Source organism: Lactuca virosa, chromosome 5, assembly GCF_052849685.1.
Source record: "Lactuca virosa cultivar CGN04683 chromosome 5, Lactuca_virosa_CGN04683_v6, whole genome shotgun sequence".
In the NCBI taxonomy this organism is placed as follows: Eukaryota; Viridiplantae; Streptophyta; class Magnoliopsida; order Asterales; family Asteraceae; genus Lactuca; species Lactuca virosa.
Genome location: NC_136430.1, coordinates 150,730,573 through 150,753,171, shown reverse-complemented (window position 1 = coordinate 150,753,171; position 22,599 = coordinate 150,730,573). Strand labels below are relative to the sequence as shown.

Here is a 22,599-nt window from a genome sequence, read left to right as displayed (position 1 = left end):
TACCTGCTATTGCAGGTAATTTTGGTATGTTTCAAACAAAAAAACAAATTTAAGGGTTAACAATGCATAAAAAAAATTAAATGATCAAATATGTACAAATAATATAGTTAGTTATTATTTGAAATCATTATCCTAAAAGAAAATATAGATAATTAAATAGAAAAAACATTTCTATTTTAAGATGATACAGTTTTCCTTTTTTATTTTTTAATAAAAAAAGTATATAAAAAAGAAAAAAAAAAGCACATAGACTCTCTAAATGATATGATTTAGCAATTAACTGAAGCATGGTGATGAGTTGTAGTCAGAAATAATGATTCAGATCCAAAACATGTGCAAATCAGTGAATGCATCTGAATTTTAAAGTAGCATTGACTTGATTATTGTCCAATATTACAGGATGTTTCCTCCTTTCAAGTCGAAGCTTTTTTCTACTTTAATGGCAGAACATGAAGCTCAAATCGAAAACTAGGCATCTATAAATACATTCTCATGCCACCGATTTCATTCTTCATTTTAATTTACATTTTTTGCTTATTTTAAAATTGTTTCCATCGGTAACAGATCGGTAGTCGGAGATTAACAGGGGATTTTAGTTTTCATCTGTTAAGTTCCACTGATCTTGACAGTACCATTGCAGCGTCGGAGCTTGATCGTCTGAGAAGAAATTGCAAGACTCATCTCCACCGAAGAAATTGTGTTCTTCAATCTTCACAAACTGTGGTTGGTAAGCTTTCTGTGCAGCACCCATTATGTCTTTTGACTCCGTCAATTGGTGGCCCTTCATCACGTCCGCCATGGATGTCGTCATGTTGGAGCTGTTGTTGTCATCGTTCAAGATCGCACTTGAATCACTATCAGAAGACCCATCTTTTAAATCCGGGAAATATGTTGTGGTTACCATGTTTTCATTTTCATACATCACTTCCGGTGATTTTGGCTGCTTCTCGTCGGCCTCTTCCTTCACCGGAATATTGCTTTCTTCGTCTTCCCCATACAATTTCGACTTCAGTTCCCTGATCTGTACGTATAATAAACTAGTTTTAGAGATTAAATTATATAAAACCCAAAAGCAAAAGGGGGTTGAATCGACCTGTTTGAGTAGAGATTCGTTGTCGAGTTTGAGGGAGTCATAATTGTGTTTGAGTAAATCAAAATTGGCTTTAAGGACACCATAATCTCTTTCCAGCTGTTTGGTCTTCCACCGTGCACGGCGGTTCTGGAACCAAACAGCGACCTGTCTGGGTTGCAGGCCAAGCTCTTGAGCAAGCTTCACTTTCCTCTCCGGCTCCAGTTTGTTCTCCATCTCGAAGTTTTTCTCCAAAGCCTTCACCTGATCCGCACTTAGTCGTCGTTTCTTCTCCGAGATCTGGCCTCCTCCGGCACAATCGTCTCCGCCACCATCTTCATCCAAACCTTCCATTAACATCGACTGAAATTCTCGTGTGTACCCCACAGGACTGCTGCTTTCGTCTACATAATCACAAATCTCATCTCAATTTTACTTTTGAATTCCATATAACTAATTAAACATATATGAATCTAACTTTTACCTATGGTTTGGCACATGGGTATCAATCCCGCCATTGAATCTGAGCTTCCAAGCCTTTTCATGGCTCAACACCGGCCAACGACTATTTTTACAGTTAAAGAGGAAGAAAACACAGCGATCGTTTTGTTTGATTACAGTCACAGCCACACTCACCCCACAAGTCTAGATTTAACTAAAACCTGTTGCTCATGGCTGAAAGACAAGAACTTCCATGGCTGAAAATGGCGGTGGTTTGGTTTGTAGATATGATGCGTTCACAAGGTGACCATTTCTCTCTCTTGTCCACTCCATCTTTCTTCTTCTCCATAGCTGCCGGTTGTTGATCCCTTTGGGAATTAATTAAGAGATGAAGCCAATTCACATCTAAATAATACAAAATTCGAGATTTTAAGATCACTACAAACCTACAAGATCAAGAAAGTAAAGGGGGGTCCATGGACTGTTCATCTGTAGAAGAAAACAGAGTGAGAAAGAGAGAGATGGGTATGGGCAGATGGGAAAGCTGGTTTTCAGCCCAGCTGGCCTCAGTCTTTCCCTTTGTTTAAATAAACTTGAACTGTGGCCATTGTCATGGTTAATTTCTGACTAGGGTTAGGTCTTAGTTTATGTAGACTGTAGAGGTAGACCCAACAAAATATTTCAACTTTAACCATCCAAACACCAAAATCCGATCCATGTGTTTGCATGGCTTGTTATGTTTTTTACTTTTAGGTTAAGAATATCATTTTTCTAATTTTATGTTCTTTCATTACAACATTTGTCATTCTATGTAGAAGAGTTCAAGAGTCTAATTTCATGTTCTTCGCTACTACTTTTGAACCTGGTCATAGGAGCGATGATAACCATGTGATGGATACCTTTTTAAGTATTTTTGGTACTTATTTCTATCGTAAATAAAATGAATATATACACTAAAGTCTCAATATTTTTATCGATTTGACAAGAAAGTCCTAAATTTTATTTTTTTGACAGTAACGTTCAAATTACCGGCAGTTTTTGAAACTTTTACCTTTTTTTTTCGGTTAGCCGGTAATTAGGACTTTTTTGTCAAAAAAATAAAGTTTAGGATTTTTTTGCCAAATCGTCAATTAGAACTTTACTGTCAAAAAAATAAAGTTTAAGACTTTTTGTTAAATCGTTGAAAATATTGAGACTTTACTGTATATATCATTTTTTTTTTGTTAGAAATTTAATGGTATGATACTCTTTAAGCATAAGAGTTATTGAAACCTTCTCTAGTCAGCTAGATCCTATTGAAATCTTTAACGTTTGCTTCTTGTTAAATCGTTTTTTTAATCTCAACAAACTGACATTGAAAAAAATGGAGATAATCAAGAAAGAAATAAAGAACCAGGGTTGTGTTGACTTTTTGCGGTCCCAAAAATGGAGAAATAAGAAACCGGAAAAAAAAAACGAAATTGCCCTTCTTTCCCTTCTCCACATTCACACCTTTTTTACTAGGCATGTGTTGTTTGTGTTTGTATAATCTGTCCTCACTTTTTAGTTCAAGATTTGGTGGCGAAGCAAGAAGAAAGTTTTACAAGTCTTTTCACCCTTTTTCGCTCTCTCTTTTGCATATGTTTCTCCTGATCGTGATTGTGTCAGGGTAAAGATGATGATGGTAAGAAAAACAGTGGTGCTGCAACAAAAGTCACATTTAAAAGTTCTTGGGTTACGAAAATACACTAAAGTCTCAATATTTTCAACGATTTGACAAGAATGTCCTACACTTTATTTTTTTGACAGTAAAGCCCTAATTGACGATTTGACAAGAAAGTCCTAAACTTTATTTTTTTGACAAAAAAATCCTAGTTACCGGTTAACCAGAAAAAAGGGTAAGAGTGTCAAAAACTGCCGGTAATTTGGACTTTACTGTCAAAAAAATAAAGTTTAGGGCTTTATTATCAAATCGATGAAAATATTAGGACTTTACTGTATATATCCCAGTAAAGAAAAAGAAATTTTCAGAAAAAATCATAATATTTTAGTCAACTTTATGAAAAAAGTTATAAAGTAAATTTTATTTAAAAATAAAACTTCGAAAAAAATCTTTTTTTCAGGTTTCGTAGATTTAACCGGTATTTTGTCATTTTTTATTAGTTTTGTCAAAATATTAAGAGTTTTCTTAAATTTATCCAATAACCAAAATATTTACATTTTTCTGAAAATTATCATAGAATTAATGGATATTATTATCAACAAATCATTTATAAACAACAGAAATACATTTATTGTTAATTTTTAGGAATATAATGGTGGACTAATTACTCTTCTATTGTTTGCTGACTACTTCAAACTCTCTATGTTCCTCATATGCATCGTTGTGTATGTCATGGTGAGATGTACTATGTGACTGTTCCTCTAATGTTGGTGTTTTTCTTATGTTTTTTTAACTTAATTATCACCCAACATTCGTACCTCACATGCTAACAACTATCAGCTAGCACACATCTATCGAATGTGAAAACTTAACTGTAAAAGACAGTTTATATGGAAACATGTGAATGTTGATTATCTATTTAAATTGTCATTCAAAGTTTACTTTTTCTTTCTCAATATACGTGTGTAATTCGATGGTTGTTAACATGTAATGTATGGAGGTTAGGTGGTAGTTAGGTTAAAAAACATATGAAAGATCTATATGTTTAAGAATCATTGTGTAATGATATTTTCTAATAGCATGTGATCCTATATCGTCACATTTTATACCAAATAGACACTTATTGATTTTTTTATAAGTAATGTGATTACTAATAAATATTATCAACTCTTGTATTTAACTAGAGAAACGTACAGAATACATCGCACCATGACACCCACAATGATACATAGAAGGATCGTAGAGAGTTTAAAATGGTCATCAAACAATAGATAAGTACTTAGTTCATCATTATATTCCTAAAAATTAAAAACAAATGTATTTCTTTTATTTATATAAAAAAATTTGTTATATTTATAAATGATTTGTTGATAATTGAAATAATGAGTTTCCACACCAAGAGGCATGGGAGTTATCTCATATATATAATGAATAAAGATACATATACACCCCTCAAGTATACAATAATGAATAAAAGTCTATACAAATAGAGAGTTAGTCTAATATCCCCCCTTCAAGCGAGAGGAGGTGGACCATGTCGAAGCATGCAATGGAACTGCTCAAACTGTGGCCAAGGTAGATTCTTAGTGAAGATATCAGTGACTTAAAGCTTGGTAGGAACAAACATATTGACCAATTTTCCTGAAGCAACGAGCTCACGAACAAAATGATAGTCAAGATCAATATGCTTAGCACACTTATGAGCTACCGGGTTCTGGGTAAGAAATAACGCACTCTGATTGTCACAGAGAAGCGTGGGGCGATCGGTGAGCAAGGCATGCAGCTCGTGCAACAACTGAGTGATCCAGATAATCTCGGTAGCCGTATTAGCCATGGCTCGATATTCAGACTCATAGTTGGAGCAAGAGATAGTAGGCTGCTTCTTCGCACTCCACGACACAAGATTAACCCCCTCCCCCCAGGAATATTGAGTATCCATAGGTGGAGCGGCGAGTCTCAAGGAAGCGAGCCCAGTTGGCATCAGAGTAGCCAACAAGCTTGACAGTCGGAGGCCGTGAGAAAGTTAGACCAAACGAGAGGTTTCCCTTGACATAGCGAATAAGTCGTTTAACAGCTTGAAAATGAGTAATCATCGGGGCAGCAAGAAACTGGCTAACTTGATTAACAGCTTAAGAAATATTTGGTCTCGTAATCGTCAAATATTGAAGGGCACCCACCGAGGACCTATAGTGAGTCGGATCCTCATAAAGAGGGCCACCACTAACAAGTGAGCCATTGGTAGCAAGAGGGGTAGGCATGGGCTTGGCATCGAGAAGACCGGCGCGCGTGACAATGTCGTGAGCATACTTTGCTTTGCTGAGAAACAAGCCTGTGGGATGATGAGTAGCCTCAAGCCCAAGAAAATAGTTCAAATGTCCAAGATCCTTAATGCGAAACTCAGCGTGTAGGCGAGAAATGAAAGATGACACAACAACATCATCCGAGCCAGTAACAATCAAATCATTAACATACAATAACAGATACAATATACATGAGTCCCGACGAAACACAAAAAGAGAGGCATCCGCACGAATACAAGAAAAACCATGTTGCACTAAAAACGAGCTGAGTCGATGAAACCATGAACGGGGAGCCTGCTTAAGACCATAAATAGCTTTATTGAGCTTGCAAACATAATCAGGATGACGGGCATCCGCAAAGCCTCGGGGTTGATTCATAAAGACAATGTCACCCAAATGGCCATGGAGAAAGGCATTATTTACCTCAAGTTGACGCAAACGCCATCCCTTAACAGTCGTAAGAGTGAGAACAATACGAATGTTAGCCGCTTGGACAACGGGACTGAAGGTGTGAAAATAATCAAGGCCCGGTACTTGACTGAACCCTTGAGCGACGAGACGAGCCTTGTGATGCTCCACAGTCCCATCGGCCTGATATTTGGAGCAAAAAAACCACCTACAACCCACAATATTAGCTTGGGAAGGTCGTGCAACAAGAGTCTATGTCTGATTATGATGAAGAGCCGCCATCTCGGAACACATTGCTTTACGCCATTTAGGATCACACAAGGCAGTGATATAGGACGAGGGAATGTCAGCAGGAAAAACCTGTGAAAATAATACATTAGAGGTTAAATGTGCCAAATCATAACGTAGCGTGGCTTAAAAATCCTGGCTTTGACGCGCGTGGTCATTGGGTGCGAAGGCGGGGGCGGACGAGGGGCCGGAGGCGAAGCAGGCTCGAAATTAGAAGCAGGATCAATGGTTGGTTCGGAGTCAGACCCGAACAAGCGACTCGAATTCGGGTCCTGGCAAAGCAGAAACAGGGGACTCATATGCAGGAGATGCAACCGAGGGAGCCGGCGAATCGGGCTCCGTACACACAACACAAGGAGCAGGGGTGGCGGGTCCAGATGGAGCACTTGGAGAAGTCGGGGCAGCGTCATTAGGGACTGGAATGGTAGGGAGCTGATCACCAAGGAATGTATGTAAGGGTAAAGACCCAATAGGAGCATTTGTGTGGGTGTCATGAAACGGGAAGCACTCTTCATCAAACCGGATCGAGACACAATTAGCCATTATATTGAGCGTGATAACACATAAAAACACAAGGGATGCTCTGCGGAGAAAGTTTATGATATGCATACTCACGCAAATACAGAGAGACCCGACACCCAAAAATGCGAATATTCTCATAAGATGGCATCCTTTCGAACAAGACCTCAAATGGTGATTTCATGGACAACACCTTCGTGGGGAGACGATTAATAACATGCACGATGGAGCTAAAAGCATGAGCCCAATAAGAAACCTGAATGTGAGTATGAAACATCATGGCGAGGCCCGTCTCCACAATGTGACGATGTTTGCGTTTAACCCGCCCATTTTGTTGGGGGGGGGGGGTATACGGGCATGAGATGCGGTGAAATGTACCATGTTTATGCAATAACGCCTTTACTTTGTTATTTAGAAATTCCGTACCCCCGTCACTTTGAAAATTTTTAATTTTGGTAGAGAATTGAGTCTCTACAAAGGCGATAAATATCTGAAAATGCTAAAAAAATCTGATTTACACTTGAGCGGGTAAAACCATGTAAAGTGGGAGAAATCGTCCACAAAGGTGACATAATACCGGTATGAAGCAACCAAATCAATCGGGGAAGGACCCTAAAGATCACAATGGATCAAATCTAAAACTTGGGCGGCACGTTGGTCATTATTGTTAAAAGGCAACCGATGAGACTTAGTAAGTTGGCAAGGAGAACAAGTAAGCGGTTTAGGTAAAATAGAAGAAACAAACACATGGCCAAGTTTATTTAATATAGAAATAACATCAAAAGACACATGCCCTAAACGGGAGTGCCATAATTCAAAAGACACCTTGGGTCGCTTCTTAGCATAAAACGAACAAGCCACTGACTTATTTGGAAGAACATAAAGCCCCCGATCACACGTTCCTTGAGCCAGAACTTGTTTCATTGCCCGATGCTGGATGTAAAACAAAGAGTTGGAGAAAGGCACATCCACGTTATTATCATAGGTTAACTTGCTAATATATAATAATTTATCGTAAGACGAGGGACCACCAAAACATCACGCAACCGAATACCATTGGGAAGAGAGGAAGTCCCAATAGCAGAAATGGGAAGAATATTACCATTACCGAAGTGAACCGAGCCATCACCAACAAAATGTTTGGGTTATGCAATCGAGCCCGAAGAAGGAACCATGTGGTCCGAGGCACGGGAATCAACATACCAATCTGGGCCGGATGGGGTCACACGACAATTTATGAGGAAAGCTTTGGCTAAATCGACTTCACTAGGGGCAGACTTAGTAGCAAAGGTCGAAAGTTGTGGACAAGAATTAGAAAAACGACCGTTTTGTCAGCATAGTTGGCAATGGGTTGACCGACCGCCACGACCACGACCACCGGAGTCACCACCCCGACCCCGACCAGCGGAAGCAGAGGCAGCAGCCCTGATGGCCGCTGATTCAACAGCGAAAGCGATGGCAGGTGTGATTTTGGCGTGGAGGGATTTCATGAAGAGCTCATGACCTTCGGCTTGAGCAAGGAGGTCCCGAAAAATTGCAGTGAGGTGAGAGGTCCGAACCCCAATGGAAAAGGCTTCAAAATTGCTGCCACGACCACATAGGAACCATTAATTTTTATTAGATTCGATAACATCTTGGTCGATAGCCGCAAGTTGATCACAAATCGCCTTAAATTTCCGTCCATATTCGGAGACCGTGGAGGTTCCTTTAGAGCGAAGCCGTAGTTTATCACGAAGAATTTGTACTCGTTCCATGGAAGAGTTCCGATAGGCGGATTCAAGAGCGATCCATATAGCACAAGCAGAAGAGAGGCCCACGACCTCAGAAAATGATTCTTCCGTAAGGGAGGCTTGAAGAATGATGACTTCCTATTGATCTGCAACATCCCACTCCACAAAAGCGGGGTTCTTAACTTGCTTGTTTTTAACCAGAAGGTGGGAAGGAGGGGCTGCAGAGGAGCCATCAACGTGAGAAAGGAGTCGTTGATAGTTAATGAGGGGAGTCATTTGGTTCACCCACAAGAGATAATTTGTATAGGAGAGGCGGATGGTAATGAGGTAATGGAGGGTGTTCATGGATAGAGTAGCATCAGTGGAGGAGCCAAGCATGGAGGAGGCTGTGATGGTGACAAGAAAAACGAAATATAGGAGAAGAAGAGAGGTGAAGGATCAGCTAAGAAGAGGGAGAGGAAGGGAGGGGTTTTTGGCCTGATACCATGAAATAATGAGTTTCCACACCAAGAGGCATGTGAGTTATATCATATATATATATATATATATATATATATATATATATATATATATATATATATATATATATATATAAAGATACATATACACCCCTCAAGTATACAATAATGAATAAAAGTCTATACAAATAGAGAGCTAGTCTAATAATAGATTAAATTACACGAATGGTTCCTATGGTTTGGCGTAATTTGCATGCTTGGTCCCTAACTTATTTTTTGAAATCAGAAGGTCCATATTGTTTGTTTTTGTTTCGTGCTTGGTCCCTACTGTTTGTTTTCATTGTTTCCCACGGAGTGGGCATCTTTAAACACATATGATATGTTGATGGAACCACTTTCATCTCGTGGATCCATGGTCTTCCTAATATCACATTATAAGAAGATAAGGTGTCAATAAGACATAAATTTTGTATAGAGTTGAACCCCTCTATATATATTGGTAGCTTTATCTCCCCGATGGTGTGTTTTGTTTATCCGTTAAATCCTATGAGGATTGAGGATCTTTTGATTATCTCCGATTCCGGGATGTTCATCCTCTTCGGTGCATCCAAGAGTACGATGTTGACCGATGATCCTCCGTCAACAAGGATCCTTCTGACAAAGTGGTTGGCAATGTACAGTGTTATCAAGAGTCCGTCATGGTGAGGATCCTGGATCTCTTCCATGTCCGTCTCGTCAAATGTGATTTCCTTTTGATTGCTAACCTAGGTATTCTTCCAAGATACCTTGGCGTGTCTTTTAGCCTGAGAATAAGAAGTACCACAAATGTTAGATCCGCCTGAGATAATGTTAATTATCTTGGCGTTTGGGGGTGGAGATTTTGGTTTCTCGGGGATCTTGTGACTATCCTGGTTTGTTTCCTTGGACTTTTATTTCTATCTTTCGAGGATCTCTTTGAGATGCCCTTTGCTAAGGAGGTAGATGATCTCCTTTCGTAGGGCTATGCAATCCTCCATCATGTGACCGAAATCTTTGTGGTAAGCGCACCATTTGGACTTCTCTTTACAACTGGTAGACTTTATATCCTTCTTTAGCCACCTTGCTTTGTCTCCGAGATCCTGCATAGCATGGATTAAACCTGAAACATCCAAAAAAAACAATAGTCAGTTATCCTAGGGGGTTCTCCTTCCTCTCCTTCATCTTCGAGGGCATTAACCCTATGATGATCTGGTTTGGAATAGGGCTTCGATTTGTAGGATCTTGGCGCCGAGGATTCGTCCTTCCTGTTGGGATTCTCGTATTGACTGGAAGGGTTTCTCCTTTTCTGGACTTCTTTATCCTCTTCAAGCCTTATGAACCTCAATGCTCGACACCTAACCTCGTCCAATCTCTTGCATGGAGTCATCACGAGATCTTCATAGAAGGATGAATCCATTCATAGACCCATATTGAAAGCCTCGACAACAGTCGCCATGTCAATGTTGGGGATGCTCAGAGCTTCCCTGCCAAACCTATTAACAAAATCCCTAAGTCGTTCCTTAGGATCCTGAACCACCCGATAGAGATCACTAGTAATCTTCTCGAAGGTTCTGCGACGAGAAAACTGGTTATTGAAAATATTGACTAAGTGTGCAAAGGAAGTGATAGAATAGGGAGGAATGCTTAGCATCCATTTGAGAGCTGATCCTGTGAGGGTTGAACCAAAGCCTTTGCATAGGCAAGCTTCCATCAAGTGCACTGGGATGGGAATGATCTCCATCTTTTCTCAGTATTGTGGTACGTGCTCTTCAGGATCCGTAGTTCCATCGTAAGATTTCATGATAGGAGTCTAGAAGCGCTTAGGAACTTCGGTATTGGCTAACATAGCTAAAATCTCAAGATCATGTGACTTGTCGAAGATGCTTCCGGTATGGGTTGAACTACCCCGGGTACGCTTGAGATCTCTCAACTGCTGAAGTTCCCTAGCCATGTTTGGACTTATTCCTGGATCAATATTCATAGAGTTAATATTGATAGTATTGCTGTTTAAGAGGTTACTATAATCAAGGTTTCTAGGACTATCGAAAGGCTCATCGAGATCATTGATAATAAATGCTCGATTATTCATTGTCCTTCCCCGGGGTGATGCAGCAGTAGCATGAGTTGTGTTTCCTGAGGATCCTGCATTGTCGAAGTTCAAGATCCTTGGTTGTACAACTGTGGGCATCGTTCCTTGGGATATTTGAAATTATGCATTCATCCTCTCCACTTCTTTAAGTAGTATCCTATTTTCGTCTTGGTTCTGAGTCATCTGTTGCGTCATTTTCCTCACCATAGCTAAAAGTTCAGCACTAGTAACCGGATCAGTCAGATCCTCGAGTCCTGAAGATCCCAAACTTCCTTGGTTGGTGACCGGAGGGGTGTTTCTCTTGGAAGTATCAGGAGCTTTCCTATGACCAGGGGGTCCACTTGGATGAGGTGGTAGGTTTTTTGGTTGGAATGGAAGGAGCAGAGGATTAAGAAAGGGTCGGTTGTTTAGACATGATCTTTCGAGGATTTTGAAAACCGCGGCCCCACGGTGGCCGCCAAATTGTTTTGGTCAAAAATTACACAAGTATAAATCAACCAAATTGAATGAGAGGTTGTGATGTTCAAATTGTGCAATAGAAAAAGATAAAAAAGAATGACGTTATTTTTTATAAGGAAAGCCCTTGACCCTTGCTAGGATCTCCGACACAAAACCTTGGGAGGTGATAATGATCACCTGCCTTGATGATTTTATTATTATAAAATAACGATTACAAAGAGTATTTCAGTAAGAACAAGTGAAAAAGTTCGTAGAGTCAGCTAAGAGTAAGTAGAGTGTGTCGTGTGTGAGATACATGTGTCAATTTATAGTCTAAACTAGCTAACAAGATGTCCGATATTCCCGGGATCCTCTATGACCAGCTTTGTGAATGTTGATTGACTTGGTATTCCGGGGCTTTAGCATAGTTGAGACGAAACTTTATTGAGAATATGTCTTCTCTTGACTATTTCTGCACATGCGTTAGTTAAGAACGAAATATAACCGTTATAATAGTAAATAATAATAATGGTAATAGTCGGGATCCTGAGATAGTTGAGGATCCTGAATATCTAATGATGTTTGAGGATCCTGAATGCTTTGAGGATCCTAGCCATAACATCTACAGCATAGCAACATCCTATATATATACATATATATATATATATATATATATATATATATATATATATATATATATATATATATATATATAACACAAATGAATGGGCCGACAGTGTTACCTTCGACCCAGGAGTACAGTGAGAAAACTCACCTTGTAGTATAGAAGATAACAGTAATGATCAGTGATCTGATAACCGCCTGTACAAGTCACTTATACAACAAATAGGGACCAAGTATCAATATATAACCCTGAATTCTCAATTTCACATAAGGTCAAACTTGTTCAAAGTTAAATGTTAATGGTCCAAAGCAACACTCAGCCCCAGACCACCTACGCCCAACGTAGCATGCAACTCTATGCTCAACATAGAGCACAAGGTGGATGAGCCGGAAAAAACAAGGATATGCCTAGCGTAAAGAAGATTAGGCCCCGTCTAGCACTTGATGTCCAAATTTTTTATTAAGTAGTTAAAACAGATGATTAGCTTCCCATACGTTCCGATCTATAACAAATGGAAATCTTAATGGATGGATGAGAGTGACCAATAGCACAAAATCAAAACCTTGGTCCATAAGGTTATCTATTGCTTAAGAACTCATGAATGGATGGATGAGAGTGACCAAGCTCTCATTTTTATGACTTAACAACCCTAAACATGTTTGTAAGTAGTACTCTAGTGGTCTAAAGTAGCTGATACTCATATAAACTATAGTTATGGGGACAAAAGCATGGAATTCTTAAGCATAACTTGATCTAACATAAAAAACACATTGAGTTAGAAACTTTATACCTTCTGTAGATAGATGAGTGGATGAAAATGCTAGATCTGCACTAATTTGAGCTCCTAAGTGGTTCCACAATAACCTTCTTCCTTCAAAATTGAACACAAAGCTCACCAAAAGCTCAAAGCTCACAAATGGTGATTATGGTTTTCAATGAGGTCGTTCGGGAGGGTGGAGGTTGAGAACAGAAAGGGCCTTAAGGGGTTAGAGCCTTTAAATAGGGCTCACAACCCCAAGGACTAGGGATTTAGTTCTGAACCCCAACGTGGGGTAAGATTTTATGAGATTAAACTTTTAAATAAAAAATAACACCTTCAAAGATCGGGTGTTACATTTCTCCCCTACAAGAACTAGTTTTCTTCCTCGAAGTCCTCGGCTGCAAATAGATCCGGATAGTGCTCATGCATCTCTGCCTCGGGCTCCCAGGTCCAGTAGGATCCTTCTTATGTTTCCATTGAACCCTGACCAAGGTTTCCACCTTTTTGTGCAAGGCCTTCATCTTCCTATCCAATACAGCCCGACCTCTCTACAAAATTCAAGCGCTTATCGATTAGGATGTCTTATAACATAACCACCACCGAATGATCCACCACACATTTCTGATGTCTAGAAACATGGAAGGTGCTATGGATTTGACTAAGATCCTTAGGAAACTCCAATCGGTATGCCACCTTTCCTACCTTGGCCACTACTCAAAAATGTCTGATAAAGAGGGGGCCAACTTGCCCCTCTTCCAGAGGTATATCACACCTTTCTAGGGTGATATATTCAGTAAAACCATGTTTTCAACCTGGAACTCCAGCTCGGACAGCCGCCTATCAACATAACTCTTCTACCGGCTCTATGATGTGTGTAACCTCTATCTGATCTGTTGAATAAGCTTTGTCATCTGGAGAACCACCTCAATACTCCCCATGACCTTATAACCGACCTCTACTCAACGAACCGAAGTACGACACTTCCTCCCATACAGAAGCTCATACGAAGGTGCACCAATTCTGGAGTGATAGGTGTTGTTGTAAGAAAACTCGGCTAACGGGAAGTAGGAATCACAACTCCCACCGAAATCATTGACACAAGACGTCAACATATACTCGAGAGTCTAATTATTCCACTCACTATAACTATCAGTATAGAGGTGATAAACAGTGTTGAAATGCAGTCTCGTACCCAAATCCTCATGAGATCTCTGCTAAAACCGAGAAGTAAACCGTACATCATGATCAAATGTGATAGAAATTGGTACACTGTACAAAGCAATGATCTTGCGTACATATACGTTGGCTAATTTCTCGGCCGAAGAACTCTCTCGAATGGCAAGAAAATGGCACTCTTGGTCAAGAGATCAACAAAAACCCAAATGACATCAAATCCCTTGTCCATCCTTGGTAACTTGGTGATGAAATTCATGGTAATACGCTCCCATTTACACATGGGTACCTTCAAAGGATGCAGCTTTCCATGCAGACTCTGGTGCTCTGCCTTGACTATCCGACAGGTTAAGCATCTCTCTACATACCATGTTATCTCTCACTTCATGCATGGCCACCAATAGCTAAGTCTCAAGTCTCGATAAATCTTCATGGCCCCAGGGTGGATTGAAAACTTGGACTTGTGTGCATCCTCCATCATTGTCTATCATACCCCACCAGAAACTAGGATCCAAACCCGCCCGCACTGGGTCCTAAGCCTGCGGCTATCGGTGGGAAATCTATGGATCTAGCCCCTAATCCTCTATTTCTTACATTTTCTCTCCTGATACCCTCGGCCTGTGCCTCCTAATCAAATCCAGGAGTAGTGAGTCAATGGTCATCCTCAAATAGAGCTCTCGGACGACAATACTACCCCCCTTGTGAATCAAAGTGTCAGCAAACTCATTGGCCTTCCTAGGATGATAAAGAATCGTGCAGTCATAATCCTTGACTACATCGAGCCACTTGTGTTGCCTCATGTTCATATTCGGCTGATCTATGGTATGTCTCAAACTCCTGTGATCCATGTAGATGGTACAACGGACCCCATAGAGATAGTGTCACCAACTCTTGAGGAAAATAACATGGCCCCCAACTCCAAGTTGTGCGTCAGATACCCAACCTCTTGAGGCTTCAACTCCATGGATTCATACGCAAAGAGCCTGCCCCACTGCATGACTACCTCCCCCAAAGCCGTGATCGATGCATCATAAAATACCACAAAATCCTCAACACTATCATGAAGGGTCAATATCGGGGCCATAAATAACTTATGCTTCAAAGCTCGAATGCAACCTACTGCTCAGGCCCCCAATGAAAATCCACACTCTTCTTCGTCACAGGAGTCAGAGGAATGGAAATCTTGGAAAATCATGAATGAACCTCTGATAATAACCTGCTAATCCCAGAAAACTTCTGATCTCAAATGCGGACTTCGGGACATCCCACCACATAACTGCCTTAAACTTGGCGGGATCGACCAGGGTCACGTTCTGATTGACCAGGCATCCCAATAACTAGACCTCTCGTAACCAGAACTTACCCTTGGAGAACTTGGCATAAAGCCTCTCCTGCCTCAGTACCCCCAAGTAATTCATGAAAATGCTCCTCATGTTGCTCCCTGTTCTTGGAGTAGACCAAAATATCATCACTGAAAAAAACTACCGACCGGTCGAGTATCGAACAACATACCCGGTTCATCATATCCATAAACATTGTCGGTGAATTGGTGAGCCCAAACGAAATCACCTTAAACTCATAATGACCATAACATGTTTGGAATGTGCTCTTCTCCACACCCTCCTCTTTGACCCTCATCTGATAGTATCCCGACCTCAGATCAATCTTGGAGAACCAATATACACCCTGAAACTGATCGAAAAGATCATAAATCCTAGGAAGTAGGTAACCATTCTCCACTATCACCTTGTTTAACTCCCGATAATCTATGTACATATGGTGTGAGGAAAATTCATGCATCTCTGGTGGTGCGATTAGATACGACTCCTTAGTGATTGGGGCCGCACTAGGGATTAGGTCGATCCGAAACTCCACCTATCTCACAAAAGGCAAACCAGGCAAATACTCTGAGAAAACATTTAGAAACTCTCTAACTACTGGAACATCTGAAACTGATACTCTCTCTTCATCTCGAGTGTCAACCACATATCCGAGGTAACCCGAACATCCATGTTGGAGGTACTGTCTCGCCCTGACAACCAAACAAAAAGCTGAACCAACCATGGTATCCTAAACATAAATGGTTAGCCACTTGGGGGTTCTAACTACCACTAACTATATCTCACTATCTATCACAACTCCAAACCTGCTCAACCAGTCTATCCTCGCGATCACGCACACGTCCCCGGAAGGGATGGGAGTCAAATCAATCAGGTAGGGCATGTCGAATATCTCCAAAGTATAACCACAAAAAACACTCGAAGCAGAAACCTTGTGTTCACTGGCGATGGAAACTCACAACGAACACTCCAACTCCATAAGGGTCATATCAAAATCCCTACTGAAGCACTGAACTACAAAAGACCGTCTCGCACCGGAGTCAAAAAGTACACTAGCATGTAAGGAATTCACTAATAAGGTACCTATCAGGAATACAAACATAAGCATACATGAAATAAATTTATAGAATAATAAATGAATACATACCAATAACGACGTCTGACACCACCCTGGCCTCCTCACCTGTGAGCTGAAAGGAACGACCCATGGCCTTTGGGGCCTCAACCCTCCCCTGGCGTCCGTCTATTATCCAAATAGAGGTCGGAGCCTACACTTAAACTGGCCTAGCAGCTAGCAACAGACAGTTGGTCTTCACCTGACCAACCTGAGGGCAGTGGTAACAATTCATTTTGCTCGGCGGTAGAAACTGTTGATGGAAATCCCTTGCATAATGGCCAACCTTTCCACATTTTTGGCACCCATTCATTGAGGGGTATGCTCCCTCATGCATCTTCTTGCACTTGGCACAAGTGCGGCCCCTCCTGTGAGTGCAAGGATTTGCGCGAATAAGGTTGAGAACTCAAACCTTGAATTAAGTTAATAAAAATGATTGCTTGTAATAAAGTTCCAGTCAAGTCTGGTAAACCAGTTAAGTCTCGAATTGATTAACTCAACAAAGTCCTCTATATAGAATAAAATGAAGTATAAACAATGTAAAGTAAATAAGAACAAGAAGAATATAAGAGAGAATGATTGACTGGATGATTCTTTGATTTAATCAAGTGAAAACGGTGAACCACTTGTTGTTGTTACAAAGGTTGATAAGTCCTTATATATCCAATGAGTCACTAAAAGACAATCACTAAGAAAAGTACGCATGGATTGAGGAAGTACTGAAGATCAACAGGCTGACACAGCCGTTGCTGTTGATCTTGTCTCATGTACTATACTAAAAAAAACATTCAGAATAATACAAAATATTACTTGGCACATTAAATGCATTACAGACACAAAATACTTCCAACCATAAATTAATCACAGACTAAGTCTTCATCTTAGACAACCTTTCACTTCAGAATTCACTTGACCTTGGACCCATCTACTGTTTTCGACATGCTCCATCTCAGATTGCATAAGGATCTCTTTTTCATGTTCTATCAATCTCCCCTAAGTGACATGTTTAGCTTCTTCGAAAGCAAACCAGTAAGCAATTTGGAGCCAGCTGCTGACCTTGATGTAGAACTAGAGATGCTCAATGAACTTCTTCTTGATGTGTTCCGAAGATTCACTCTTGGCAGCATTGGAAATGAATTTCTGAAGAATCTTGGTTGGAACAAGATTTTTGCTAAGAACTCATAAAAATAATTTTCGATTTTTCTTTTTCTTTAGATAGACAGATCCGAATTTTGGCTCTTCAATGGGGCCTTTGGCTAGGATTTGTACTTCTGGAAGCTCAGTGCTTAATTTTGCAAGAAAATTCTCTCTTTCGAACGGATGAACAAACTCCACATCGGTTCTGCAGAATTCAACAACATAATCTTTCATAAAGATTAGAGTAGTGTTGAATGCTCCAATGCTTGACTCATTCGACTATCTATCCTTGAGGTGGGCAGTGACGGTGAGAGTGTCGTTTGGATTCAGAGATGGAAAATTCTCATCAGTGATTGTAATGGTAGCTTCTTTATTCCGAGACATAAAGTATTTGTAGAAAAGATAGTTGATATCAAACTTGTTTAGAACATTTTTCCCATATCCCACGAAATTTCTGATTCTTTTTCGTGACCACACTTCCTTTGAGGTCATGCACTTGTGGAATAGAAGGTTCCTAATCCCTCTCATTTAGTTCAGATGCTAGTTTATGAATCATCGGATGGATACAATGGTGCGAACATGACGTAGAAGTGTCCATGAGGAGAGATTGGTAGGTCAAGTTGGTCTGAATATTTTTCTGAAGAGCAAAACTTATGAAAGGAATAAAGTTCATATCATGAACAATTCCTTCTCGAAATAATGGAGAAAATCCTAGCATTGGATTAGGATTATCTTTCAACGCTTAGATCCGAATGTTTTCTTCGAGAGCTTGATTTATTTGTTCTTTCGACCAGCCCTCAAACTTTTTTGATGACTTCATTGGGTTGTCTAATTCAAATTCGATACTTTTCCCTTTTGCCTTTGATAGGATCAACTTGAGTAGAGATAGAGGAAATGATGTGGTGACTGGATTGAGTAATGATCAACTTAGAAGGGGGAGGATTCAACGGATCTTTAGGTAGCTCATCAGGTTTCCTAAAGGGAGAACCTTCATCAACTAGAATAATCCTTGGAGTAGGAGTTGGAGGAGGCATGGATTGGGTGGCTCGAAAAGCATCAGCTGTTAGTTTTCTCTTTAACTTAGCCATTTCTCAGCTTTGTTTCAAAGCTTCTGCTACATTTGATGGCCAACAAACAGAGGAACATTTCTTCTTTTCTTCTTCCGAGAGGACTTTGGTGGTGGAAGGTTGTTCCTTGATGGCTTAATATCCAGGAATTGCATTACTCACCAGGTCATTTTTGTCAAACTCATCTTTGGTTTTAAAGGATTCAACAAATTCAACTATTTCTTCATCGGACGTTTCATATCGGAGCTGAAAGTCCTACATCAGCTTCCACTGAACTAGCTTTTCTCCCCCTCTTGAATGGGAAGGCCCTACCTTCGATGTGAGCCAAACTCAAATTGATTTGCTTAGTGAGCTTATCGTAGGCATCAGATGTAGGAGCTTGTGCTTTAAGGGTATCAAAGGTCTCGTCTATGATTATAATAATTTCGTCAAATTTCCGGTTAGGAGACTCCACAAAATGTTGTGCATAGATAATGACTTTGATAAGCATTTGCTGCACAATCATGTTGAAACTATCTTTTTTTTTATCTCCTTCTCTCATCATTGGATTTGTTTCTCATGACGAACACGAGTCTGATTGATGAGATCAGTGGTGGCAGAAACGATATCGATGTGGATCTTCAACATGGTAGAAATGGTGGAGATGTGATGGTTGAGATTGTCTTTGTAGCATTCCTCGGCTTCTTCTAAGATGCGCTTCAAATGAAAATATTTGAGTTGATCCATCTACTTTTGTTTCTTGATGGGGAGAGTTGATCTTTCCTTTTTGATTCTCTTCTCCTTCTCTTTCATTCAAGGATGATGAGAGGCCGAAGTTAAAAAGATATTTGGAGAATGAGGGCTTTTGCAATGTACTGAAAGTTGAAGGAAGTGGAATGGTACCAACAGTTGTGTTATCATCTTCAAACATCATTTTATAATGCCCGGATCTTGAGGTACTTTATATTTTAATTTTTATAACATTTTAGGGTTGCCACGACGTAGTGGAGGCACCACCATGACATGGTGAGGCAAGTTTAGAGCGCATGCTTCATTTAAGCTGCCACAACATGGCAATCAGTATATGGCCACGATGTGGCATCTGTCTGATGGAAAACCCTATTTTTTTCTGGGTTTTCTCCCCATTTAAAGGAATGACGAGGCTAAAGTTTGCTCATCCTTAGGCTCCATCAGACTCTGAAAGCTCTGAATAAACCCTAACCTCTTTCTCCATTGTTAAAGTTGTTCTTGGTGTTGTTGGAAGTTCGTGAAGGAAGAAGGAAACAAGTCTCCATTCTTTACCCTATCACTCTGATGGGCCCCTTTAAGTGTCTAATACTCGATCTTTATCATGTTAGGTTGCTGGATCTTATTTTTATTCCATAATCTTCTTGTTTTTGTTAGTTGGAGTGGTGAGATCTCATAAAGTTTGCATCTTTATAAATCTCTAGGACTTTTGGTGTGTTTGATGGTTTGGATCTGAAGAATAGTTGAGTTTTTGATCCATGCATGATTTTTTATCAAAAACCCTTATTTTGACTCATTATGGCTTCAAGACATGGATTGGCCATGCATGCATATAAAGCACCAACTTTTATGTTAGTTTTTGTGTTAGAAACCCTTCTGGAGTTAATAGGCTAAGGACTTTTTGGAATACGTGCTTAATGGATGAATCCAGGTCTTGTTTAGCCATTTTGAAACCTACGGTTTGAGATTTTGACCTTTTGGATGGTGTTAATGGATAGAGTTGGAAACTTTATCCTTCTACACCATATGTTGGACCATATATAAGATGTGAAGCAGGGTTGAAGGAAACAGCTTAATCTATTAAGCTATTTGGAAGCCAATTCCCGTGACGTGGCATCAGGTCGCCACGCCGTGGCGACTGGGGATGGATCGACTATTTTGTCTTGATTCGGTGCCATGACATGGCCAAGTATGGCCACGGTGTGGCGATTCGCTGAAGTGGGAAGTTTGATTGTTGAACTTGCCCTTTGACCATTGACTTTTGAGTTAAGTTGACTTTTCATAGTAAGACCTTTAGAAGCTGAGTATCGACTGAGTGGTTAGTCTCGTCGATCTACTTGTGGGTCGAAGGCACCAGTGCCGGTCCACTACATTATATTTGTAGGATGATAGTTGTATTTGTGACACTTGTTGATATGCCAATACGTGCTTGTTGTCTCTATGACTTGTGCCGGTTGAAAAATACCGAAGGAGTTGAAATAGACTCGGGGTGAAATAGACCCATTCTGGTTGAAAAATACTGTAGGAGTTGGAATAAAGAATACCCTACGTTACATGTTGTGGGGACTAGATAATTTGAGAAGGTTAGGTTCAACCCTATTGCATAGCTCTTGTCTAAGTCTAACCGTTGTGGGGTGGGCCCTAGCTGTCAAAGAACTATCTAGTGCCGATGACATGTAATTACATTCTTGAGGTTGTTAGAAGATATTAGACGGTGTCTCTTCTGCAGCTGATAACAGATAGTAGTGGGAAGGGAACCCTAGGAAATCATAGGAGATGTTTTTGTGCGTAGGGTGCGCAGTAGTACATTTAAAGTACCTAGTGTAACACCCCGAATCCCAGGCATAAAATATAAAAGCTAAAAGCCATATTCTTGGACCTACCCAACGAGTTTGTTGCGCCCAACTCATTGTGTAGAAGTCGATCAGGCCGCGTATTTTGAGAGGTCTACTCGACGAGTCGGAGGACCCCGACTCGAGGAGTAGGAGCTCGAAAAAGGAACCCCAATTTTTAGGGTTTGCACCCTACTTAAAGGACCTTAATTCCTTTCCTCCAGGCTCTTACCACCTCTTGATGGCCAGTAGAAACCCTAAACAGCTTAGACATTGTTCTTGAGTGTTTGTGAGGATTAAAGAGTGCTTTTGGTGCATTTTTGTGAAGAAGGCTTGAAGTATAAGGAGCTTGGAGCAAAGAGGAGCTTCTGGATCCGACTCTACTTCATCTTGGCATCATTTTGAAGGTAAAAAGTCGTTACCTTGGCTTATCTTTAGCTAGATCTCTTCATGCTTCGGTTTAGGGTCATCTTTAGTATATTTGGGATTCATTTCGGGTATTCGAAATGATCTGAAGTTGTAACTTCAGACCTAGACTCCTCTTGGTCCCTATAGCTATAAAGTTATCTGATTTAGCAAGCTTGGGCCTTACTCTTTTGGTTAAACCTTTCGCTTAGCTTAGTTTTGACATTTAGGACCAAGAATGCACGTAAAATTTGCAACTTTACGTGGAAACCATGCCCTAAGAGGTTAGATCTGCATTTTGGAGCTTTGGGGTAGCTTAAAAACGTCTGCATAAGAAATGGACAGCATGAACTCGATGAGTCGCATAGCCGACTCGGCGAGTCGGATAAACATTGCCCGTATTTGATTATGCATGAAATCGACGAGTCAGTAAGAGGACTTGACGAGTCAGTTAGGGTTTTCCTCGACATATGGACATGCATGGATTTGACGAATTGGTTGGAAAATCGACGAGTCAATTAGGGTTTTTGTTGATTTCTGAGTTCTTATGGAACTTGACGAGTTGTTAGATGCACTCGATGAGTCGGGTCAACATGGACTATTGACTCTGACCGTTGACTTTGACTTTGACCAAGGGTTGACCAGTTGGACTTTTGAGGGTATTTTGGTAATTTGGGAATTTATGGAAGTGGATCATCGGTGGATGTAGGTGTTGGAACTTGGAGCTACATTTAGTGGAGCTTGACTTTATCACTTCGAGCTACTAGAGAGGTGAATTCTTCTCACTATATCAATAGGGACCAAGGCCGACCCTTTATGATTTGTATCCTGGTTACAGGATTATGCTATGTTAGTGATTTGTTAGATCAATATCCTGGTTATAGGATGGTTGATTTGTTAGTGATCAGTTAGATTAGTATCCTGGTTATAGGATGGTTGCTATGTTAGTGATCGGTTAGATCGGTATCCTGGTTATAGGATGGTTGCCATGTTAGTGATCTATTTGATCTGTATGACTAT

General features: G+C 40.3%; 1 protein-coding gene across 1 annotated transcript; it reads right to left on the bottom strand.

Annotated features, from left to right (window-relative positions):
* Positions 1-348: 348 nt before the first annotated feature.
* On the bottom strand, positions 349-2,068 carry LOC145114808 (homeobox-leucine zipper protein ATHB-16-like). Its single transcript, XM_079050889.1, has 3 exons — positions 1,554-2,068; positions 1,094-1,473; positions 349-1,021 (listed from the first exon to the last, which is right to left on the bottom strand). The coding sequence occupies exons 1-3, from the start codon at positions 1,612-1,614 to the stop codon at positions 593-595; spliced, it is 870 nt and encodes a 289-aa protein (XP_078907015.1). The 5' UTR covers positions 1,615-2,068; the 3' UTR covers positions 349-592.
* Positions 2,069-22,599: the final 20,531 nt, after the last annotated feature.

Coding starts and splice junctions, on each gene's coding strand:
- LOC145114808 (XM_079050889.1), bottom strand. CDS start 1,614: ATGAAAAGGCTTGGAAGCTCAGATTCAATGGCGGGATTGATACCCATG. Junction 1,474..1,553: donor ACCCATGTGCCAAACCATAG/GTAAAAGTTAGA, acceptor GTGATTATGTAG/ACGAAAGCAGCAGTCCTGTG. Junction 1,022..1,093: donor ACGAATCTCTACTCAAACAG/GTCGATTCAACC, acceptor TTATACGTACAG/ATCAGGGAACTGAAGTCGAA.